The 26,838-nt window shown below is 36.2% G+C and overlaps 1 protein-coding gene across 1 annotated transcript in view; it reads right to left on the bottom strand.

The window, feature by feature from the left end:
* Positions 1-26,838, bottom strand: part of zmat4a (zinc finger, matrin-type 4a) — a 63,726-nt gene that overhangs the window by 19,902 nt on the left and 16,986 nt on the right. Inside the window, exons 3-5 of the mRNA XM_043238276.1 lie at positions 21,865-21,954; positions 11,495-11,651; positions 639-863 (exon numbers count right to left, since the gene is read on the bottom strand). Of these exons, the coding sequence (XP_043094211.1) occupies positions 639-863; positions 11,495-11,651; positions 21,865-21,954 (472 nt within the window). The remainder of the gene's footprint in view (positions 1-638; positions 864-11,494; positions 11,652-21,864; positions 21,955-26,838) is intronic.

A 26,838-nucleotide genomic window follows, 5' to 3' on the forward strand; every position in this document is an offset into this window, starting at 1 on the left:
TCTCATACCTCAAATAACAAACAAAGTAATTTAATTCTTAACAAAATTACAAATTTTAAAATAAAAAAATACTGTAGCCAAAAACATAGGTTTTTCAAACAAGCAAAAAAGCTGTTTACTGAACACTGATCAAGTGATACTCAAAGAGTGCTACATTTCATTCTAATTGTTATGCTTATGATATTTTATATATTTAATAAGAAAAAAATTAAAACACACCCATTTTGAAGAATGGTCTTTAGACTTTTAGACATCATTGTAAATACTTCTGGGCTTGGTTATTTTAGCAAAACATATATTATTAATGTAAAATATTTAAATGTTTTTATGAAAAACCATAGGGAAAATATTTGCATACCTTCAATCCATTTCTGCGTAAACCCCAATTACCATTAAACGTAATCACACCTAGTCATTTCAAGCTTAATTATATGACACAGTAATTTTGCATAACCAATTCATTTCTAAGCAGTTGCACTGGCCAATATAATCAGCATTCTCATTTCCGTCAAATATCTGCAGGACAGTAAAGCAATACAAATCTTTTATCATGCAGTTCAGTATCCATCATCTAATGGAATAACAGCCAAATTAATCTCGCAGCCATAAACAGCCATTAGGAGAGTTTAAGTTTGTACCTTTCATCTCTCCCATGTCTAAAGTTTTCCCTAGTTGTTCCAGTAGGTCTGCTCGTGCTGCATTTTTCTTGTGCTTTTTGCCGTCGTAGTGTTGCTGAGCCATTCCAGGATTGTTGAACCAAGCATTACAGAGCTGACAGTAGCGATCAGAATCCCGGTGCTGACGGGTCGAGCTAACAGGTGAGGTTTCTGAGGAGGGTGTTTTCACTGGACTGGGTGTCACCTCTGAAGAAACAGAAAAAAATAAATAAATATGGTTCATTTTATATTTACATATTCAGAAGGGCCATGCACTGAGAAATCTTTTGACTATAAAACATCCTGTTTAAAACTCAAAACTTTCTTGTTAGGCTAAAAACAGCTTATACTGAACCAATTTGTTTTATTAAAACATTTTAAAATCTTGTTAATTTAAAGTGGACATCAGAGAATAGTACAAAATAAAAAGTAAAGGTAATTCATGACCCCTTTAAGACTTCAGATTCAAACGCAATAGCAAAATATGCTGGGAAGGTGTGTTTAGCATCCACGTACAAGATGGTAAATTCTGTAGATTGCTATATAAAACTTTAGTCAATGGCCAAGACACTATATATTGGGGGGAGAAATTCACTGCAAACTGGAGGAAATTATGTATAATTACAATTCAAATTTAATTAATTTGCAACACTATGGTTACAGTTATTCTTTTTATTGCCGTTTAAGAAGCTTAACATGAAGAATATTCTATACATTTATCACAACATGGCTTTCTGAAGAAAAATGCCTTTGTTCTAGATGAAGAGGTAAGGGCCGGTGTTAAGGTTATACAGTTTGTACTGCTTTGATTCTACTGCTTACATCACAAGGGGCACACAATCTGTTTTAAATCATGTAATGTTGCCATTTCTAATAAAATGATCTGCCAACTGGCAACAAACTTTGTTTTATTCACTTGCCAAAGCCATGCTTTACTCTCACTTGGTGCTTTAAGTGTATAATTTTGGATCCTAGTAGCAATCCAGGTTTTTGGATTTTCTCTAAGTACATGCTCAGAAAGCAAAAGAAAACTCACACAACAAATTATTCTCAGCTATGTGATGACATTTTACTGTTTGGATAACCAAATGAAACAAACTAAAGTATGTCTTATTCTTGTTTACTTCAGTGATTCTAGTCGTACATTATTTCCAATTTTGACAGCAACAGCCCAATTACTGAGATTTTATTCATCATTGTGTTTGGATGTGTCCTCTGCTACACAACTAACAAGCTGTTGCCAGTGACTTTATCAGGAAGATGATGCTCTGCATTGTTTCTGACAGCCCTGCATTTGACCCATACACACACACACACACACACACACAAAGCCAAGGTTCTTTACTCATTTACCGTTGTGCATGGATGGCAGACAGAATAAGCACAAAATACACCAGAGAATCATAATGTCAGGCCAAACAATCAGTTTAACACCTCAGTGGCTGTCCACTCTGCCATGGACAATGTTTACAAAAGCTCTGTTCAGCCTTGACCACACATCCAATTTCTGGCAGAAGGGACAATTGGAAAGAATGAGCCACTTCCTGTCTGAGTTTATTAGTGTTAATAGGTATCAATGAGCGGTGAGAGCGAACTGACCCAATATCTTTGACAGAGTTTGTTTTACATTTACAACTTTATATATGATTTGATACATAAACAGGGGCTAAAGAGACTCCACATAAGCTTTCAGCAAAGCTTTGATTTATTAGCATATCTGTAAAAACTGGGACGTCCATGAACAAAGAGACGCGCTGAAAAGTACTCTTGTTGTGCCAGGAAATTTATACCCTGCCAAAACACGTGCATTATTCCTTCAATCTGTTTTCACTTTTCTTTTACATTTTTCCAGCGGGGTTGATAAAAGTATAATGCATGCTTTGGTTTGGACACAATATTTAATTTAGGCAATTAACAACCACTGCTGCAAAAATATAATTTGATACCATAAATTAATATGCTAAATGAGATGAAAATTTAAAGAAGATAAATGAGCTGCCACAAGAGAGGGTGACAGTACATGAGCAGGCAACTTCATTTTGAGAAAGCTTAATCTAGTTTATATAACTGACTATCATTCTCTGTAAAAGAAATGTTGTTTATTGCTGGGCCTATGAGTTCTTGGCACAATGAAAGACAATACATTTGCATTTAAGCCATTAAATTAATTAATCCTGTGTGGTCATACAGGAAATTTACATAGCATTTAATGTGTGGCAAGGCTTAGCTGTCTATGAAGAACAAATTTTAAAAGTGCAAAGCAAATACAAATTTAGTAAATGTGACAGTAAAGTATAGTAAATAATGTGTAATTTCTAAAACTTCCTTAAGCCTTAGCTGCCGTTATTGGAGTATCTGACAGATTCTTGCAGTATAACACAATGGATAGTAGCAGAATCCAGCACTGAAACACTGGGGTATTGATTTACAAGCTCAGGGGTTTATGGAGTTGCATCCATCAAAATGAAAAACAGGAAGGTTTCTAGTTTCCTATAAACACAAGACCAACACCATCCCTGTACAATATAAGATAACTATTTTTTATTTTAACACAGATATTTTGCACTTGCCATGTATTATACAGGGTCACCGAGCTTTTTGATATTATTTACTAGATTATTTGCACTTGTGTTCGTTGTTCTCTTTAAGCCATGTGTCACATGATGACAACTGCTTTGTGTATGGAATAGAATGAACATCTTGATTTATTGTTATATTTGTGTACTAAGATGCCATACATTTTTCGCATTAGCTTCATGTCAATGTAAATACATTGTTACTGCAACTGCAGTCTCCTCAGAGTATTCACACTGGAAGGGTTTGTACGGTGCCAGAGCAATGGCTCTAAATTTACATATTTTTTTACAAAGACATCTATAAATTTGTTTTTAGAAGTAGGTCAAAAAGTTTTAAAGTCTTGTTGTCACTCATCCAATCACCCAATTAAGACCAAGTATAAAAACGCACACCTCACCCTCAGCATTAGTCTGATCTTGTACATAGGAAGTGGACTCACATTGCTCTACTATCATTGCTCTACTTGTGCTAATGGCACCTACCTGTTTACTTACCTCCTGTGTTCATCCAAGTTCTCCAAGTGTCTCCTGTGTTCCTTCCAGTCCTCCAAGTATCTCCAGTGTCTTTGTGTGCTGAGGTGTGTGCTATCTGGTTTACCTACAAAGATACAAAGACTCATTACTGCAAGATCTCCTCCGCTGAAACTCTCATTGAACTCTTAACTTACCTGAAACATCTCCGGCTTGACTGACATCTGCTTACAAAGTGTTGTAAATAAACAAACATATTTTATCTTACCTGTTGTCTGAAAGTCTTTAAGTGGGGCAAGGACTGTTTCTCGAATATACCGTCCCCTCCATGTTCTTCTTCTAAACCACTGCAAGTGAATTCTACAATCATTGAAAGTCCAGTAGAAAAGAGATTCATGGATATACCCACCTAGTATGCCCCCTTCAGGGACGTGTTCTGCTCAAAAAAGGAATCCCTTTCCCCTTGTCCCAGCATCCATCTTTACTAAGCTAGACAGTGCATATAACCTCATCTGGATATGTGAGGAGGGACAATTGGAAGACTGCCTTTGTGATCTTGTCATGCCTTATAGACTCGTCAATGCCCCCCTCTGTGTTCCAGGACTTTATGCATGAGGTACTCTGGGATTTCCTCCACAGATTTGTCATTGTATAAATCGACGACATCCTCATTTATTCCCGAAGTATGGCTGAACATCGCCACCACATTGTGGCGGTCCTTCAAAGGCAGAGAGAACACCAGCTTTACCTCAAGGCTTAGAAATGCACCTTCCACCAACCTACAGTGCAGCTCCTCCAGTACAACATCTCCCATTCTGGTGTCAAATGGACAAGGCAAAGCTTACACCACCCTCAAGAAAGCATTTACCAGTGCACCTCTCCTGGTTCTTCCTGATCCTGATCTTCCTTTTGTGGTCAAAGTAGACTCTCTCCTTCACCAGATTAAATTTTTCCATTTCATATCGTCCAGGTCCTAGGAATGTGAAAGCGGACACCTTGTCACAGATTCACAATTGTATGGAGAATGATAAAGACCCTGAACCCATCATCCCATCAGAAATGATTGTCACTCCCATCCAATGGACCACTTCTTCAGTCGCCTCTAAGTCAGCGATAATACGTTCCATGTTCCCAACCCACTATACTAATCCACTCTGTTCACTCCTCTCTAGGCACTGGCCACCCAGGGGCGAACACAACCCTCTCTCTGCTGGTGGCCAAATTTGGCAAGGGATGTAGGAAGGTTTGTTCAGGGATGCCCAGACAAAAAGCCCTCCTCATCTACTAACTGGCAAGCTACTCCCTTTGCCTGTGCCGAATCGTCTCTGGTTACACCTATCCAATTCTGCGGCATTCCCAAAGACATTGGTTCAGATCGTGGACTACAGTTTATCTCCAGAGTATGGAATGCATTCTTCAAGCTTCTAAGTGTGACCATTGGCCTCACCTCTGGATATCACCCTCAGGCAAATGGATAAACAGAAGGAAGGATACAAGAGGTGGGGTGTTTCCTACAAACCTCCTGCCATGGCCACCAGGATTCCTGGAACCAGTTTCTGGGTTCAGAACTCCTTACGCCATCCATCCACTTGACTCCCTCCCACTCAGTTACCAGCCTCCACTGGTCTCCACCTGGTCTAGGCAACCATCCGATGTTCCTGCACCTCAGGGCAGAAGTAGGTCACCACGATGCAGGGGTCCTCAGGAGCGAACTGTGGAGGAGGGGGTATTGTCATGAATCGGCCAGACTCAGTCACCAACCAATCACAACGATCACCTGCACCTGTCACTAATCCACTCATCCAATCAAGACCAAGTATAAAAGCACATCTCACCCTCGGCATTTGTCCGATCTCATACCTATGAAGAGAACTCACTGTGCTTATATTACCTACCTTTTTACTTACCTCATGTGTTCCTTTTAGTTCTCCAAGTGTCTCCTGAGTTCCTTCCAGTCCTCCAAGTATCTCCAGTGCCTTTGTGTGCTGAGGTGTGTGCTATCCGATTTACCTACAAAGACTCATTACTGCAAGATCTTCTCCTGCGAACTATCATTGAACTCTCAACATCTCCAGCTTAATCTACAAATATCCTTTATCTTACCTGTTGTCTGAGCCCCTTCTGTTACAAGTACTAGTGATAACTATTTATCTGCTAAATTTTTTTGTGTTATTAATTTCCTAAAGATTATTTGTGGAATAGAAAGTCAAAAAGTAGCATGTATTTGGAATATAAATATTTTTTGACATTATAAATGTCTTTACTCTTACTTTTAAATAAAAAAGACCTACTGACCCCAAACCTTTAACCATATATACTGCCTTTCATGAGGATAAAGTGGCAGTGAGAAGTCCTAGAAATATCACACAGCAATTCCCTGGGTATATTTAGCTAAATCACTGAGCCTCACAAAAGGATAAATGAATATATTCCCCCGGAATGTCCCCTATAACACCATCACTCACCATCACTATTCTCTCAATGCAGACGGCAATGTCTCACCCAATGTAATTACTGCAACCAGACTTCTGCCTTAATAGTCCTTCTGTACTGCCTAAATGAAATTTGGTGCCACAGGCCTGTGACACTAAAGTCATTCATTACTGCTATCACAGTTTTACTTAATGTTCTCATGGTCACCAGGGGTGGCCAAAACCTTGTTCAGAACAGTTACTCCTTGCTCTTTTTTGGGCATAAAATCAGCTCTTTTACATTCTTTCAGTGTATCATTAGCACCTCACTGTCCACTCCCCCACTGTGCCTCTTATTCGCAAGCTCAGGGAGGAGCGATGAGCATGTCTTTTCCCCAAAAGACAGATATACCTCCATCCTTCCATTTATTTGCTGCCCTTTGCCTACTGCAGCATAAAAGCACTTTAAAATCACTTAGAAGGCTCCCGAGTATCCCTGGTTAAGGAAAGGCTATATATATACAGTAACTGAAATGGAATTAGGAACAGAGGATGAGATAGCAGGTCGAGAACAGTGGCAACAAAAAGCAACAACGAAATGTTCATGGTGCACTGATTGAAATGATTTCAAGTCTCGCGCAAGTCTCAATGCTGGTTTCATTCAGTTCATGACCACCGCTGCAGTGAAAAAGATTCATCGGTAATGCATTTCCTGTCTTCTTTATAACAAACAATAGTCTGACACCACCAGGCAGGAGATTTCAAACATTAATGAGATTCTGTGGGAGGAAATAACAGAGAAACTTCAGGTAATTCCAGGTGACAGTTTAGGCAATAAGGGAAGAGTCATCTATCAGGAGATTTACTGCAGGCACAAAGACAGCTACTGGATTTGGGTGACATAAAGATGGAGAGAGACTTTCGAAGAGATCATTCATCCAAGAAGAAAGCCTGCACAAGTCATATGCACAAAACTTTATGTGATTTCCTAGTGATAACTGTTGTGTGTTGTTAGGTCTGAATGTACACACTTTTATCACATTTAACTGTGGGGGAAATCCTTCAGAACATCTGATATATTGAAGAAGCAAACATGCAAGGCATTATGTATATACATTTTGAAATTATTCTTTGTCAAAATTTACAGCTGTAGACTCCATACAGGCCTAGTTATTAAGTTTATGCTGCCCTCATGTTACCTCTTATATCATTTCTGACTTTCTGACTGAAAATTTATAATAACTTATTTAACAAATTACCATATAGTATATGCATAACAGAAACTATTTGATGCACTTTTTTTTTTTACACAAAAAAAGAAAAAAAGTTCAATTGAATGTATAGCTACATTTGTGTAAATTAATCTTTGTCTTATTTACATTGTAACCAAATTACTAATACATTTCCCCCCCATACACCAATCATGCTAGGACCTAATAAACAGCTTTATTGCACAAAAATATGGCACAAACTACAGATGCATTTTACACACAATCTTATCCTAATGCAATGAAGGTGTATAGCTTGAGAGATTCCATTTCTGGATCAACCAGAACAAGATCAAAGGCTTTTTTTCTTTCTATTTCTTTTTTCCTTTTTTTTTTAAATCCTTGCAGTTATTGGCTTTCCTCTCTAAAAAGTCCTCATTGGAGTTTCTGTACAATTTTCTCACTGCTGAATCTCATCTAGCAATTTTTTACAACATTAAACACCTCACAAAAATAAAAAATAAAGCTTTTTGAAGATTTTGAAGGCTTAAAAATAGAAAAATTAATTATTTATAATTTATAATTAGGTAGCTTGCCCAGTTTTAAATGTTGTATATCTAGTCTATACACACATTTGTACAAACAACATAGAATTGTCCCATATTTGTTCAGAAGCAATGTTTATTGTAGTAAAATAATTCACAGGCAACCAGACCTGACTGCAAAACACCATGTTGAGTTATTTAATAAGATGGATGTAGTAGCCTTAAATGTCACGTATAAATAAACAAATGTACATGTAGGTCAATACACATGGCCTTCCAGTACTTTCTCATTTGTCTTACTGAATATAAAAGAGGAGGAGGAGGAGAAGAAAGAGACAGGGTGGTTTGTGCTATTAGCTGATATCCGGTCGAAACAATAGTGTTTCCCAGGAGATAAGCTGAGCTCAGGCCACTCGTTCACTCAGTAACGTCACTTACATGTGTCATGCAGAAATCAATAAGGTTGGCCTTTCAATGGCCTGATTTTATTTCACACAAACTGCGCTAGAGCCACTGAAATCCTAGCACATCACACAACTTCTAAAAGCCATTAAATTAGATTTAAATGACTTGATCTATTAAGCTATTCAGAAATACCTTCAATTATACATGAAATACCTCCAATTATGCATAACTTTAATATGCATCCTCTAGGTTCAATTCTAAAATTATGATGAAATGTTTTGTTGTGGTTAAAGTCACAATGTTGCTGTGATAATGATTTTATAAAAAGCCAACCCAGACTTTTGCTTTCTCATGAAAAGGCAGAGTTAGTTCAGATCAAACAAGTAAACAACTTAACAATAAAAATTCATTATAATATGATCACGCAACATTTAAATTTTTTTTATATGTTTACAGAAATTAAACCAAAATGAATACAAACATTACAATTCTAAGAATTTAAATAATTGTTCCCCATCCCGCTTTATGTGTCCCTAATACCCGTGTGCTTACATAGTAATTAGATGTGTATGTGTAAGTACACACAAATACAAAGTATCTACAGCTCTAATGTTTGTGTAACTACACATGTAACAAGCCTCAGAATGGTAACAGTACATTGGTAACAACACTTTTTGCCTTTCCCTCTAAACGCACCTTTCCCTCTAAAAACACCAGGGACCTGCGTATTTGATCTTAGTTTAGGGTCTGGGTCTAAGCATATGAACTCACTTTTTATTACATTTTTATTGCAGCTCACTGTTCTAAATAACAATGATTGGTGATATCTTATATGTTAAAGACATTAATTAGGAGTTGTTTATGGGCAGAGAGTTGAAACCATGAATTTGCGCACAAGTTTAAGATTATGTGCGATTCATAGATTTCACGTCTGAAAGAAAGGGATATGCTATGAATCAAACGTATGCATATTTGAGAAATGATCGTAAGATCAAATTTAGGATGTTTCTGCACCACATTTTATAAATGAGGCCACAGCACATTTTGGTTACGGAGAACAAATGTTGAAGTGGCACTGCAACATGTTTACAGTTTGTCCCCAGATTGCCAGGGCACTGAAAGGCTTACTGAGTTTCAAGAGAACTCTCTGCTCAGTTAAGCTGGGCCTGAGCTAGTCTGTCTCAGTATGCCACATGTCAGAGGGATTGATGGTCTGCCTCAATCCCCTCGGAGTGGGACACAAGCCTCGTCTGTCTCTAGCCATCAGACGCAGATGGCACAGCTAATGATGGCATCAGTCAGTGACAGGAAACATGGGAGGAACAAGAAGAGAGACGGAGAGAGCAAAGAAAAAAACAAGACTACAGCGGTAATTCATTTTAAGCCAGATATGCTACATAGCCTTGCATTTACAACCAGACTGAAAAGAATGAACCTATAAATTTTAAATTAACATGGCAACACAAAACCATTAAACAGTAATATGAGGGTGATAAGTAAAAGATAAATGTTCAGCCATTATCAAAAATAAATCCAATCATGGTGATAAGATCAAGGAGTTCATTTTAATAGTAATATTAAACCAAAAAAAAAGCAATATTACAATACCGATGGTAAATATTACTGTTTATTGGATTCACCTATTTAATAATAATAAATAATAATTTCCTTATTATTTTGAGTTATTTAGCATTTAAATAGATTTTATTAATATACTAAATGTGTAATATCTGAAAAAGCATACGCATAATTATAATAAAAATCATAGAATATGAATCACTCTAAATTAAATGTATTTTTATATTTCTATTAATTGAACATTACTTTTACTATTTATTTAATTTATTATATATATGTCACGTTCGCGCTTTCGCAAGACTAAGCACACGGCACAAAAAAATAAACTTAAACAGATTTAATTCCAAATGGGCAAAATAATAATAATTACAGGCAAGCAGACAGGACATAAACCAAGTAACCTCGACAATCGGACAAACTGAAGACAAACACACAGGACTTAAATATGCAACGTAATTGATTAAACTAACGAGACACAGCTGAAGACAATTATACCATAAACACAAAGGGAAGGTAGGGCACAGAGCATGTGGCACGAGACAAAACAATAACAAAAGTCCAGAGAACGTGACAATATATATATATATGTATACAGTATATTATTAAAATCAATGTAACTTGTAAATGCAAATACCTCCTAATAATAATCATAATAATAAATTATATATTTTTAGTTTATAATTTATTTATTATAATAAAATCTAATGTAATCAATCAATATAATAACATAGAATAATAATATAAATAATAATAATATCATCATAATTATCATAATAAAACAAAAATACATCTCAATAAAAAAAAATCACATTTTATATCAATAATAATATATTCCACAGGAGACACAGTGGTTTGCCTTGTATGTCTATTAGATTACATCAGTTTGACATAGACAGTGGGCAGACTGTGGCTCCATCTCAAGCGTTAGAATTGTGTAATTGATCCTAAACACTAGATGTGATGTGGTGGGCCTCCTAACTATGCCATATGTGGCACAGCTGTCCAGCGAAGAGTGTAATTAATAAACACATTGGCCATTTACAGGCACAGCCAGTAGGAAAGCTGGTGACTAACGGATGATGAACTGAACTGAGAGCCGCTGCAGCCTCTCTCCCCATTGGATGAAATGGAAATGACACAAGAAGTCTCTCAACTGTACACACTGTATATTCTTTTTGCATCCTCCTACGGGTGAAGGATTTCTAAGAGCCCACAGATCCCAGAGTGTTTCCTGCTCATTGCTATTGTGCTGAAAACAGGTCAGGAACCTAACATGCACAGCAGAGCACCGCACGACAGAAACCTAATGCAAGAATGAACACAGACATAAACACAAATATGCAGACAGTGTGACAACAGCATTCTCAAACTCGCTGCTTTCACTCGGCTGCTTCTGTAAAGCTCCTTTTAAGAAATCGCAGACAGACACACTCTTCCGCCTTATTTTTAGGTCAATTACCCCTGTAGGCAAGAAGGCGGTGAGCAACGCTGTGCAGTGCAAAGCTCTGAGTGTCCGGCTCGTTCAAACGCCTTGCCCTGATCCTCCAGCCACAGACACTCATCTCCGACAGATCTCCTCATACGTAAACACCCTCCCAGAGAACATTTTAGTGCTACGTGTGTGTTTGTGTGAGCAGCACGTACCTTTGGCTGTTATGGCAGGCTGCTCCCCCAGCAGAAGTTTGAGCCTCTTAGCATGGATCTTGCCTTGGTAATGAGACTGCGCTACCACCGCTGAAGTAAAGGACATGTTACACAGTGTACAGCACTTGTTCTTATCCACATCTCCCTCCTCACTCCCCTGCAACACATCAGACACATTTATCAGGGTCAGAAGGTCAGACAAAGCAAGGGCACGGGGTTAAAAGAGGAAATCGAGAGCTTAGCGCAATATTTATCACTTTTTCTCCTCCTAACCCCTGGAGGTCAATCCCCCAGCAATGCTTAAAGGTAAATGAGTTACAAATGTAACAGAGTGAAGAATGAGAGGAGGTATCTTGGCTTCTTTGGGATTTCTTATGTGGCTACTGATGGAATGCAAATGGAGGTGATTTAACAGTAATCACCCACTGCCTGCAGTAAGATCTATTATGTACCCTTACATCAAATACAAGATGCTGAATCTATGGAGCCATTTCATGACCGAGTTCATTTCCTTGTGATGTATTCATCAGTTTATGCTTAGGCTGAAGATCCAATATAATTCACTTTTAGGGATGCACAGTTTCTCTATAACAAAAAACCCCCTGACAATTAGCGTACAGTATATGTGACCTTTGCTGGTAAAACGATTTAAAATGCAGTGTCTAATTTTGAGCTACAGGTAAAAGAACAGAAAATGTCAGAATTTGAGGTTTTCACAAAAAGGTGTTCATTAAGCCCTCTTCTAGCGAACCCAATGCTCCAAAGAGCAATTAAACATCTAAAATTACCTTCAGTTGGGCATTTTCTGAAAGGAGTAGCCTTTCCTTTTCTCTGCCTGCTAATGGTTGGGTTGGGTTCTGATGTGTAGCATTGTATTTGATCCATGCATTACATTACAGAAAAGATGGAATCACTCACTGTTTATTTGCATTTTTGTTCTTTTCTTTAATAACATTAATAACATATTGTGCTCTAATTAATTTTTTGTCTAGTTCCAAAAAGTCATATATCGTTCTTAATGGAGAATGTGAAAATAAAAATAACACATTTTCGAAGATTAGTTCATTCTGACTCGTTTTGCCAGCACAGGTCACATATAATAAAGTTATATTATTTGTGTTGTAAAATAATGAAATGAATTTAATAATAATTAAATATTAAGTTTAAATGTATTATTATAAAAGAAATGCATTCAAAGGCAGATTATTTTAAGCAAATGTAACAGTAAAGACATTTATAATGTTCCAAAATAAATGCGACTCTTATATAGTAATAATACGTTTGAGCACCAAAATTAGCATATTAGGATGATTTCAGAAAGATCGTGACACCAAACACTAAAGACTACAACAATGGCTGCTGGACAATTCAGCTTTACCATCTCAAAAATAAAATTTATTTTTTACATATTAAGATTAATTTAAAATGTAATATTTTTAAATATTCCATAATATAGAATAAATAAAAAATAAAGCGTATCTGTATTATGATATAATAACCAAAATTCTGCCCTCTACAACACCCCTCACTGATATCCAAACTGCTACTGTACATTGCATTAAAAGAGCTTCAACATCACCAAAACAGAAATAAGGTGACAAAGCCTTATGTGATGTCTTACTTTCGTTTCTTTTTTTAGTTCATTCTGACAACTTTTTCTCGCTTCTTTTCCCTAAGGCACTGTAATTTTGTTAAAATTCCACTGCGAGGTTTTCTAGTCTTTGGCCTTATTAAATGCTCCTTATATGCATCGTAGCTGTTAACTGTAATAAGTTTATATTACAGATACTTTATATTGATAGTAATCAAAAACAATGGTTGCCCTACAGCTCAGGTTCCAGCTGTATGAATTAAACAAGGGGCTTATTTGCATACATTTTCCAGCAATTTTGTGCCGTAGCCACACAGAGCCTTGGACACGAGGAAGAGGCAAAATGTGGAGCGAAAACAGGCTTAGGTTGCGCTTGGAACTCACTCTTTGTCTGCTAGACTACTAAACTGCATTGCTAACACCACTGGTGTATATCGAAAGTGAATTAGACAGCAATGAGGTCAGAATTAAGTATGTACAAGTATGTGCTATGTTATCAGACATACCAGACAATGGTTTTGTCCATTACATTGAAGCTATTTTTGGTCTGCAGAAATCCATTGTTTTCTATGTTTGTAAGTATTATGGAAGCTAAGCACCCTCTGGGTTAATGGAGGGAGCTGAACATACAGCACACACCAACACAGCACTTCTCCAGATGACCTTCGGTATGTGCACTGTACATTCAATATATCTATTACCACATCACCTGCTCTGAAAAGAAGAATCTCCCACACAAGTCCTCATATAGTACATTCAGAATGCTGTGGTCTTTGTGCTACAGTGACATTCACTATAAAATACAGCCAAATAAAATCACTGACAAGAGCAAAACATAATGACTCACTATTAAAAGCTAATTTGATAGAGAACACAGGTGTTAATGACTGCCATCTGCAAAAGGGGAAGGTCGCCGTGTTGCAAATTCGCGTTGGCTTGACAACTTACAGCAGTTTAATTGTTAAATTACTGTGCATGGACAAATCCAGTGTTGGGTTACTGCCCAGAAGGTTGAGTTAAACATTTAGCTGGGTCTGTCCATATTTGACCCAGTGCTGGGTTGTATTTAACTTCTTTTAAGTACTTTGGAGTTAAAGGCATTTTTATGTGTAGGCCAATCAGTTACCAATGGAGTGTTGAACTATTTGTTGACCTTTTTCACTTGAAAAATCCAACAGATTATGGAAGTGAACTGGGATATGTTAACAATTCATTTTGTCTTTTAGATAAACGAAAAATAAACGCATATTTAAGCATCAACTCCAGAGTCTAAGGCACAGACATGTGCACGAATGAATAATATTGATAACATTTGAACCGAAAAATGACATCCAGGGCTCTTCTATAGGAAAACGCAACAGAAAACCCCTGACTCAGCTGTATTCCCCCAGATTTAATCTCCAATGTGATTCGTCAGATATGTGCGGCTCACTTATTCTAAAGCCATGCGCAAAGCTGAAGATAATTACACGTCTGAATATACGTCTACACAGCAATTCACAGCCTGTCAGTAAGAAAGAAGCATTGCTCTTCAGCAAAATGGATTTGTGTCTATTTCATTCATGCAATAAAATAATCTTTTTATCTGAAAGCGGAAAATTCACTTTACTGTCAACACAAAACAAGTGTTTTCCACAGGGCTTTACTCTCATAATAACATCAGAGCAACTTCAATAAGCAAACAAGCAAAAAGCTTGCTTATTGTTGTCCCTGCATATTAAGGTTGGAGATGAGAAAGTATTTTAAATAACACACATCACTTTAACAGAAAATAAACATTCTGCACAACTCTGCATTTCAAAGAACTGCAACTATGACCTAGGTAGACAACATGGTCTTTAACGTTGTTCTACTCAAGATTAATGCTTTGTGAATGCTTGTTTTCTAATGCAGCCTATTCACACACAACAATGAAGCCTCTTTGCATTCAGCAATCATCAGCTTCAGCAATAGCTAATCTTTTCTGAATGCATGTATGCATGAATACCTTTGCCAACTCCACTCAGTTGAGAGCTTTTTTTCCATTCTGTGTTTTAGCTTTTATTGACAGAGACAGTTTAGGACAGGTAGGAAATTAAGCAGGGAGAGAAAATGAAGTGAGTACACGATACCTTATATATATTTTTTTTTTTTCAGACTTATACATCATCTGAAAGCTGAATAAATAAGGTTTGTTAGGATAAGACAATATGTGGCCGATATACAACAATTCGAAAATCTGGAATCTGAGGGTGCGACAAAAAAAATGTATCTGAGAAAATCACCCTTAATTTTTTGTTACTAATCAAAAATTATGTTTTGATATATTTATGGTAAGAAATGTACAAAATATCTTTATGGAACATGATCTCTACTGAAAAATATTTAAAACTAAAAATCGATAATTTTGGGTCAAGGTTTTGGGTATTACTACAAATATGCCTATTTTAAAGTAGAATCTTATACTCCAAACTCAAATTAATTTGACTTTGTATTGAAACGTCTTTGTATTTACTGAACACCTCTGAGAATAAAATAATGGCAAAAACTGCATACAATATGCTGGTTAAATGAATAGGCTAATTCATCACTTGCAAGAGGTAAATCAGAGAAAAAGGGCTGTGGCAAAAAAAACATCAACACTCATAATGCAGTGGGCTTAATCTGACGGTCTGAGCAGGAATAAAAAAATGTGGAAGAACAATCTGTAGTTCCCACAAAATCCCTGGAGCTGTCAAAAGTCCACCAAGTGACATATTTTACATCATCTGGCAGGTTTTGCTTACAAATAACATGCAAAAATAATAAACAATGTATATTACTGACACATTTAACCGCATTTCCATAAACGTATGTCAGATACACGTATAGCTCAAAAACCAAGTTAGAGTTTGAACGCTAAACTGAAATTAGTTTGTCTGTTATTTTAGTGCTTCGTTTGTGCAGTATTCCAGCCTTTTGCATATCTATTCTTTATCGTATAAAGTCAATTCAATGTGACAAATGACTGCATATTGCCCAACTAAGCAGAGGCAGAAGTGTTAAGAGTCTGACAGGGTTCATCAGGGCTGTGATGGAATAATCAGGAGGCTGATAACCATCTGATTGGAACAGCAGAACCAGCCTGTGGGAAAGAGATGCTGAATTTGTAATTGCTGTTCAAATACGAAGAAGAGAGAGGGAAATATGACTGTATACAGAAGATCAACGAGTCTTAAATGGAAAGATAAAGTGCATTTTTATGTACAAAAATTTACATTTTATATACAGTATATATATATATATATATATATATATATATATATATATATATATATGATCATGAAGCAGAGTACATTTTTGTGAACAACGAAAGACCTCAATTCAGCGCTGAATCTGAGGCTTGCAGGCAGTAGTTGCTTGTGAAAGCGCTCTGGGGGCTTTGCAGAGATTGCTTTAGTGCAAAACCTTTTGAGACTTAATTCTGTTTACACTGTATACGTGGTTGCTGTGCAGCATGGCTATTGCTTTGTGGATTCAGAACGCTCAAAACCAAATGTTACAAGCACAATGTGCTTTTAACTGAAGTTCAATTATGGATTACTCACTTATATTTCTTACTGTTTACTACTTATTTCTTGCAGCAAGAATGGAAGAGTGTCCACTTTGTGAAAGAAACACAATGATAAAGAAAAAAAAGGTCAGAGAACCCATGACTCAGCCTGGTCTGCGTCTCCATGAGAACAAGATGCTATGCCAACCATAGCGAGCACATTGCTGTCAGTTCACATCGTATCAGTCGGGTTCCAAAGGATACTCCAAAACCATCGTCATATTTGAGGAACTTAGCTTGTAAGGGTAAATATATTGAACTCTTACAGCTTCATTCCAGTCGATTTTCGCTTTTGAAAACATATCTATATCTAAGTATAATATCTAAATTAAGACTATTATTTGTTGCAAAACAAATCTGCATATCCCACGTTAGCATCTCCGCACTTTTTCTGACAAAGCTAAATACCATGTACATTTACTCTCTGCTGCAGTACAAAAAAATCAAGATACTAATATTTACCTTCAGCGTGAAATCTCAGATGGCCAGACAGGCACTGATTTATCTTTTTAAAATCCTTAAAATAAAAAAATTACACTTTGAGATCCGGAGACTATAATGTTCAGCTATAGTTTTCAAAAGCTTAGCTAAGTTGCGCTATAAATGAACAATGGCCTAAGCGGATAGAGCAGCAATTCTTCAAGATAAAATTGCCTGTTGTCTGCAGAAAATTATTCGACAGTCAAAAAAAAAACCCTATCTAAAACTAGATAGGAGATAAAGAGTCAAATCGACAACAGTGTAAAATTATTAAAGAGTTAATTCAACCCAACTTAATAATTCTGTCATTAATTACTTACTCTTGTGTGTTCCAAATAAGACCTTTGTTCATCTTCAGAATACAAATGACGGTATTTTTGATGAAATCAGAGAGCTATCTGACCTCCCGTAGACAGCTATACAACTGAAATGTTCCCAGACCTAGAAATGTAGTAAATACATCAGTAAAACAGTCCATGTGTGACATGAGACTGTATGGGTGATCAGATAGCAAACAAAGGTGTCATGGGTTTAGAACGCATAAGCATGAGTAATTAATGACAGAACTATCATTTTGGGGTGAACTAACCCTTTAATATATTTTTTTGATTACTTAAAATAAAATGTAGCGAAATAGGTCCATTAAGTAAAAACTTATAAAACATACAAAATTATTTAACAAAATTACAAAAATTTTGTAATATATAAATAATAATAATAACACTGATCAGCAATGCTAATACACAACCACTCACAGCAGGTTTAAAGGGGATGTTGGATGACATTTTTAGTTTTTATTAATTAATTAATGTATTTATTTATTTGTTGCATTTAGTTTATGGTTTATAGTGTCAGCCAGATTCAAAAATCTGAAAAGAAAACAAATGTTTTTTATTGCCTGTTTGATTCTGAAGCTGTCATTCAATGAACTGTTTTTGACAAGGTAAAAATAGTGTTGTTTTATACAAACACTGAGGAATTTTAGCCAAAGTATGTACCATCATACCAACTTGGAAAATAAGCATTGTATATCCCCCTTCAAAAAAAGTTGTACACGCATCCCATTTTTCAGTATTTATAGGTTTGCCATATACATTGTGGTTATTAGAGCATGTAGAAACCCGACAAAATGACTTCAGCTGATACCCAAGAGAGAAGCGTAAACTGAAATGTGAAAAGTGCCGTATCACTCTCAGGTTGTCTGGACATTCCACACACAGTCACTGATCTGTCATTAACTCAGTGAAACAAAGTCTAGAACAAAAGCTGAAGATCCAGGCTTGAGTTCCAGCTCGCTTTCTTCTCTCTGCTTTGGTTCTTGTCCTCCACACACACTCTGTTTGCCCTGCTCTACCCTGGAAACATGAGCCCCAGCAGGGGTTGATTTAATCACCGCTAATTAAATAGGAGTAAGTATCCGATGGGCTATTCGATCAGTGCAGAAGTTGTCCCAGGCCGCTAATTGCATCCTCCGCCACAGCCCCTGCATTGAGTTACAGTGTGCTAGGGACTTGGGGAGAGATTTTTAAAGTGTCCTTAGGGGACCGTGTAGCTATTAGTAGCTGCTGCAGACAGCTGATTTGTGTTAAGCAGATGGATGTGACCAGTGATCTCCTGTACGATCTGTGGCCGCTTTATTAGGCGTTGAGAGAGCAGAGGACAGCTTGTTAGAACTTGGCTGCTTACTGACTCTTAATGCAGGTGAATTTTAGTCCTGTGCTGGTCAAGGGCCACTTTATCCTCATACAACCTCTGGGAAAACTCTGGGATAGAATCTAAAGAAAATGTAGGCAGCACTTTGTGTGTAGCTTTGACTGACAGGTACTGTACAGTTGGACTGAAATTGAAATTATGAAGCCCTCCCCTTAACATTTAAATAGTAGAAGGTGTAGTTTTGAATGTAAAAAAATGATTTGGAAAAAAGTTCACACAACATTGTTATTGAAGAAATCAAGAAAAAAAAATCAGTATGCCTAAGCTTTTTACACTGAAGCAAAATTGCTGGTGCAAAACTTTCAGTAGTTTTTTTTTCTTGCTGTGGAGCCGAAAACATTACAGCAGCATTCACACAACAGTAGCCATGTAGAGTTCATTGATCTATAAATATCAGAAAGAGCAATGTAGTGGAAAAATAATTGCTTTCAGTTCCACTCTACTCCCTCGGTCTCACTGTAAAAAGTGCTGATTTTGACTGAACGCCTCCTGACTTGGTTTTTCTCTATCACGTTTATAGGTTAATGACAGAGAAAAGGTAATCACAAAAATTCCTCATCTTGCACAATTTTTATATTGATTTTCAGAAGTGCATTAACTGATTAGTGATAAGAGAGTGTAAGAGGATTAACTCGGCATTTAAGTGGGAAAACCTACCCTAAACATTCAAATTTAATTAATTCAAGCTAAAGAAAAAGTGCCGTGAAATTGGTTAATATGACTCTCATGCTATATTTCAGGTCTCAAGGAACAATATGATAGCTTGTTTGAGAAAGTGAAAGCACTTGTTTAGGCATATAAGAGCGTGACAATCATGCTTGGATCTGCATCAAAATAATTGTACAAGATCGTATGAGAGTGCAAGAATGAGATCTTGTCGAAAAAACTCTGGAGTGGCTCACTTACGGTGAGAAAGGAATCTAACAAAGCTGTATCGTAATTCATAATGAGAAATGCATAATGTGAAAAGCAACATGTCTAACTCTGGAGGTGAGCATATAAGTGTATAAGATACAAGTACAGACAGTAAGTATGAATGCTAATCAGCAGCTAGTTAATAGTGAGAATTGATCCTTAACATAAAATATGGTACAGTGTTACCATGTATATGAAAGCTTAACCATTGTTACAAAGCTAACAGTCTATAGCTTTGTATAAAGCACTCTAACTAGTCTCTTCAATTTAGAATTTTTTACTTCTCTTTTCTTTCTAAAAAAAAAATGCTAGTTGTGGCCTATGGTCTGTACTCATTGACAAGACTTGTTAATATTTTTACCTCATTAACATCAGCTTCACCATTTAATGGCTCATTAAAATTTGCTGTCCAACTTGCGCAAAGTCTAGTTTGTCTGCAGAGCCTATTGACAGACGACACATGGACACACAGCGATCAATGACCATTTGAATGTCTGTTCATTGCTACTATCGATCTGATGCAAGTGTTAAAGTTCAGTCAAAAGAACTCAAAAGCAGCACATGCTCTTTTGAAAACTGTCCATTGAAGGAGGTTGTTGCCTATACAATAATCGTATACTAATCACCATCATTACTGCAATTCTCTGTCAGTGTCCTCACCTCAATAGCTTGTTTAATGATGTATACAATTACTGTGACCATACAGAATATCAATAAAACATACACAGCATTCGATATCATTCAATTCTAACCGTAATTCTCACCTCCGATGGCTACGCTTTTCCTCAGACTCTCGCGTAACATTTAGTTGTGCATTTGGTCTCCTGCGGTGAGAGCTTTGTTGGTCTGTTTGGAAGCTGTCTAAAGAAACATGTAACATCTGCAAAAACCACAGGCATCATAGACTTTCTTCGCCCAGCCGAGTGCGTGAAAAGGCTGATCCCAGCAACATTACCACATCCTTGTGTTTGCGAACCCCTATCGTTGCGTGAATAGCCCATCAAATATAGCAATAAAGCAGAAGTCTGCTTTATCACACAGAGAGAAGCAGAGCAGATAGACTATCATCTCAGTGAGACACTTCTCAGAAGATGGCTGAAGCTTAGAATTGAGTTGAACTTTCTTGTTTGTTTCTTGAATTTAATTGGCCATAAATATACCTAAGATCAAATATTAACTCAAAGTTACACTGCAGTACAAAACCAGTTGGATCAAAACATTTCACACACGCCAAGCTGTTGTCTTCTTATGATGAAATGCTGGACAGATGTGCTACAACCCTTGAATCATCATTACAATTATTCATAAATAGAGCATCAGTCACTTGGTCACACTATTAGCAAACCATTAAACCCCAATAAAATACTAATTTATTCCTTATTAATAGTTAGTTGTTAGGTAGGTAGTTGTTAGGTTTAGGTATTGTGTAGGATTAAGGAGGTAGAATGACTATGGCTATGACTATGGTCATGATTAATGCGTGTTTTCTAAGTACTAATAAACAGGCAATATTTTAATAATAATCACCTGTACATATGTACTAGACAGGTTTTGGACTATTTTATAGCACTTTCCACAATGAAAAACACATTTAATTTTATTGTACTCTAACTACCTAAATGCAAGAATGCATCCTACATGAACATCCCCTTAAAATAAAAAAAAGTAAATACCACCTAAATCTTGTCATACAGAAACTTAAGTGCACACTGAAATTCTACAGCAACCGTTAATATGGCAGAAATGTGATACATTAATAATAGCCAGACTGTCCACTGATGCAGGTTTGCCTCTTTGTGATTCAAATATATTTACTTTTTTTTTTTAAGAAATCTGCATACACAAGTTCAATCTATTATATTAAATGTTTGCATTAAAGAAAACATTAAATGGAGTGCTTTTTAATGGTTGGAGTTCATGAAGCATGTTATTGTTAAAAAAATGGTTGGCTGTGAAGAGCAACGACTAGAACTCATTAAAAGAAAAAGGGTTTTGCACCATGATCTTTTCGAAGAACGGTTCAGGGCAAGTCATTTATGAACACATTACAGATGTGTCATTTGTAATAATAATAAAATGAGAAACGAATGAGATACTCACGTCATCTGTTCTGAGCTTCTTAGCTGGACATCCCCCATCTACTGGATGCAACATATAATACAGACGTACTTTGTTTGCATGTTTCCGGCTCTGAAAAAGAAAAATGGGGAAGGAAAAAAAAATCGGATTATTTTGAATATTATAAGATTATAATACGATGTAATTGATCTAAACTTATGTTTTTATATTTTATGGTTTGTCTAATCAAATTCATCCTGCTGTGACAGACTAGTAAATTTATTTCTTGTGAAGAAACATCATCTAAAAAACACCAAAGATAGATGAGCTGGAGCAGGAACTGAGTGAGAAGTGAATGGCAGTGCCAGTCTGATGCACAGGCCAATAAATAATTACTGTGGTCAGCGTTAAGTGAGTGTGGAGCCACAAATCACAAACCCATCAATTACTTGGGTTTGACGGCACAGCTTTCAGAGAGTGGGCCAAATCAATTCACTGCTCAGGTTACCTGAAAATGATGTTGTTTGACAAGAGGGTAATTGAACTTCATCCTCAACACAAAGGAAAGAGGCAAAGTGTGAAAATGAAGGACAGAGAGTGGCACTGGTATAATCTGCATTGAAAGCCACTCATTTCCTCTTGAAGAAGTGAAAGATTTTCTGTCTGCTTTTCTTGGACTCTCAAAAAATGACACATGAACCTGGATGAAACAAACCTGACTGACTACAAATGAATGTGGTTCAAAAATATGATCTGTCATCTTGTGTTTGAAGATTGCCTCAGAGAATCTTATTAGCCTGGTCCTCCTTTTTCTCCCCTCAAGAGAGTAAATATGAAATGAGACAGAGAGAGATGGAAAGGGACAGATGGAACTTAAGATTTATTGAGAAGGCTGCTGCTTCAGCACCTGAAGTATGTGCAAATATAAACATATTTCTCTTCAACCTCTTCAGCAACAATTCTGTCCATAATTTCTCAGTTTCCCATAACACCAGCATGCAATAAATATGCTAATTTTCCAGTCAGCCGAATAATAGTCAGGTGCTATCAATTGATTTTCTCCAAATAAAAAATGAAATAAGATACTTTGTATATTTATATGAGCTGTACAATTTAATAAAAAATGTCCGGCCAAGCATTTTAATATAAAAATTAAAAAATACATACTATACATGCATGTGTATCATGTTTGAGATTAACTCTATTAACCCCAAAGAAATCATCACATGTGCTCACAATTAATTTGTTCAATTATAAATAAAGATGCTTCCCAGCAACAATCCTCAGTGGGCTTATATTTGAATAAATCACACTTGTGTACTAATCTGACCCGAAGTTTACCGTTAAGTACTCTTGACTTCAGGGAGTCTTGGGAGGTATGGTAATTACATGGAGGTAGACAAAACTAGTCTCAAAGGGTTAGGTAAACTCAGATTGGGGGTGAACTGTCACAGAGATAGATTTAGAGCGTCATAATTTAGCTCTAAGCACAAAAAGCCCATGATGTTCCAAACCCCACTGTCATTTGGCCAGAGGAAAACACTGAGCTCTACTCATGGGTAAGCACAGGGGAAAAATAACTGGCAAATAGAGAAAGCTTTCAAAACTCATTACTGTAAAAGGACCCACATTCCACTGGTAAAGGACTGTTTACTGAGACACGTCTTCTTCAGGGTTTACTTTATATGACTTAAAGAGCTGATAACCCTGTCAATACCGTCAATTTGAACTACGACATTTTATCTTGTATAGACGATGCTGTAGTTTATGATGCCCTTGTTGCTAATTTATTTTTTAAACATCTAGTGTAAGTAGGGGTTTTTATTAGATTCATCAGGGAAAAAAAGCAGACCTTTAGAGATAACAACAGCAGGTGTGCCATAAGGAAGCACAAATTAAAACCAGTCAAAGACTGTTTAGTGGCACAAAGACTGAGACACATTTTAGAGGAACCCAGACAGCAACCAAAAATTTAGCTTTTCAGTCTGACAACATAATTCGATGGGAAAATTGCTTATAAGTAAAGGCCTGATTTATTCAACATATTTAATCCTTCTCATGCTGTGAGCTACTCTTATGTTGTTCTGGTGTTTGTCTATACTGGTTTACCGCATGGCTAGCTAGTTTTCAATGCTAGAACTAACCAGTGGGATAATGATTGTTAGAGATTCCCCCGAAAAATGAAAATCCTAAGCTGAAGCCAAACAAAATGAAACACTGCACCGAAGGCCCAATACAGAACACTGGTTTTAGCATTTTCTCCATATCCTTTGCCATTTTTTTCACCACTGAATAAATAGCCATGTGCTTTTTATTCCTTTGTCTAGTTTATATATATATATATATATATATATATATATATATATATATATATATATATATATATATATATATATATATATATAAAAATACAAATGAATAAATCAATTACAAAACATTTTTCAAATATTTACCAAAACACTAAATATTTATACCCCCTTCTTGAATCAGTCATGTGTTTTTTACTGTACACATAAATGCAGCCTTGCTCAGCTGAAGAGAATTCTTTGAAAACATTTAAAAATATTACAGATGCCAATCTGAACACTATGTGTTAGTCTTATAATGAATGTATTACTAGAGCTGTTGTAATTATTAATATTATCATCGTTATTATTATTGTCTTCTCTTATTTTAATTTTAAAAAATGCATGAAAACATTACCCAGCATGTGAGTTTGTGCAGCGCTGTTTGAACTCTACATGCAACTCCTGCGTGTATTTGAAAACATAACTGTCTGCATTTAATTTACTAATCATTCCTTTTCAATCAGGTCATTTTCGTGAATTCAGTCATCAGCCAACAACAGCCACCCTTCCTCTTCTCATCGGAGACATGTCTCTCGTTGTCGGTGCTTGTAATGAATGTCTTTCTCTCACACTTAATTGCTTTTAAACAGCTGACATGTTTGCTGCATTAGCGCGTGCCTATATTTGATGACATCACGTCATTGTTCGGCATAATTTATTTCATTTATTTTGCTATTTTCAGCAAAACAATTGCAGAACATTTGGTGCATCCCTAATGATTATGCACATTTCTATTAAATACAGCTTAAAGGGATAGTTCACCCAAAAATGAAAATTCTGTCATTAATTACTCACGCTCATGTCGTTCCAAACACATAAGACCTTTGTTCTTTTAAAAAAAAATAATTAAGATATTTTTAAAGATATCTGAAAGCTTTCTGACCTTGAAAATTGTTGTCTTAAGTTGTTATTTAATTTTCTTTGCTTACAAAAAGTATTAGATTCGTAGATTCGTAAAATTATTGTCGAACCACTAATGTCACATGGACTATTTTAACCATGTCCATACTACATTTCTTGGTCTGGGAACATTTCAGTTACATTGCTGTCTTTGGAGGTCAGAAGTCTCTCTGATTTCATGTAATTTCATTTTAATTTGTGTTCCGAAGATGAGGGGGAGTAATTAATGACATAATTTTCCAGTTCCACTTGCAATAGTATCTCAAGATATTCAAAAAAATTATTAAGGTGCAAAAAGCCAACAGATGGTACTCAAAAATACATTTTGTAGCTATAAATTTTAATTAGTCTTGTGCATCAAAAAAACTAGGTTATCAACACGCCACAGATCCACTGCATAATATTTTATTTCAAGGCACTATATGCATCCTCACTATTTGGCCTCTGGTTGCTTAGTCACTAGAACACGTTCAGACCCAGTTTTGGAAGCAGGAATACTATCAGAGAATGCCAGGAAAATGAGTGGGATTTCAAAATCATGCCAAAACCTCCTTGCACAACCCTATTCACTATGCTGACGGAGGATTTGTAGACAAAATCACAGCAAAAGAAAAAAAAACAAACTAGGACAGGCTATTACAGCTTCTTTTTGTCAATTTTTTTGTAAAAACATTTCGAACAAACCACCAAATATACTTTAACATGAGCACCTTTAAGCAAAGCATTAAAAAAAGACATGAATTTTGTTATTATTAACAGGATAAAATACAGCCTCAAAATACGAACAGACAAAATGCCATTAGTGTGAATACAAGACAAACCAAAGACTTCTTTACTGGTAGTAGCATCAAAGAGAAAGACGTAACTTGACATTCTGAAAATATTGTGCATGATGAATCTAAATGTGGATCAAAGTGCAGAAAAGAGAGTTTATTAGTAATCAGTCTTTGTCTTGAGTATGGAAGACTTTCTGTTAGACCCAAGGACTCTTCACATGATATGTTTTCATGTTTTTTTTTTTTTCTGACAGGCCCTCATCCATATTTCATCAGAGCTTCACAAGCCTTTGTTCTGTCCATTAACACCATCGTCTTCCAATTTGTTTGCCGCTCCTCCCCACTTCTAAGAGCTAAAGAAAGTATCAGCAGAGACAATGAAGAATTTTACCAGATAATCTGTAAGATCCTCAAAGCATAAAATTCCACTGCAGCAAGATTTAAATCCATCAAATGTTTTCTTCAATGGATCTATTGTGCTTTGTGCCTTCAATACATTATTGCGTTAACTGTTTAGGAATTTCATGCCAATTAAAAATAAGAACAAAAAATCTTTACATTCATAAGAAAATATATGGCCATTTTCACGTACTCCAAATAGTGTTATGGCTGGTTACACCTCGCTGTGACTGTCAGTAATGACCTCTAACAATGATTAATCAGAAAAAACATTTAAGCGTTTTAGAGGTTGTGTTTTCAGAAGAGTCTTCTACAACTGAGTGCCTAATGCAGTCATCCCAACACAGTACCGCATAGCTTTTAAAAAACGCATAAAAAACTACAATAAAATGATCTAGACTGTTGGCTTGGCAAATATTCTTCATTTAAAAGCCTCTGTTGTTAACAATGAAAAAATCAAATCAGCTGACTGCGGATTCATTATTTTGTAACTGTACAATATGAGCTACTATGAAATACAATTACTGGTGCCTTTTTCATATGAAAAACTAATTTTAGGTTGCATTTAAAAGAGACGCTGGGACGAGAATCCC

This window comes from Puntigrus tetrazona, chromosome 5, assembly GCF_018831695.1.
Source record: "Puntigrus tetrazona isolate hp1 chromosome 5, ASM1883169v1, whole genome shotgun sequence".
Classification (NCBI taxonomy): domain Eukaryota; kingdom Metazoa; phylum Chordata; class Actinopteri; order Cypriniformes; family Cyprinidae; genus Puntigrus; species Puntigrus tetrazona.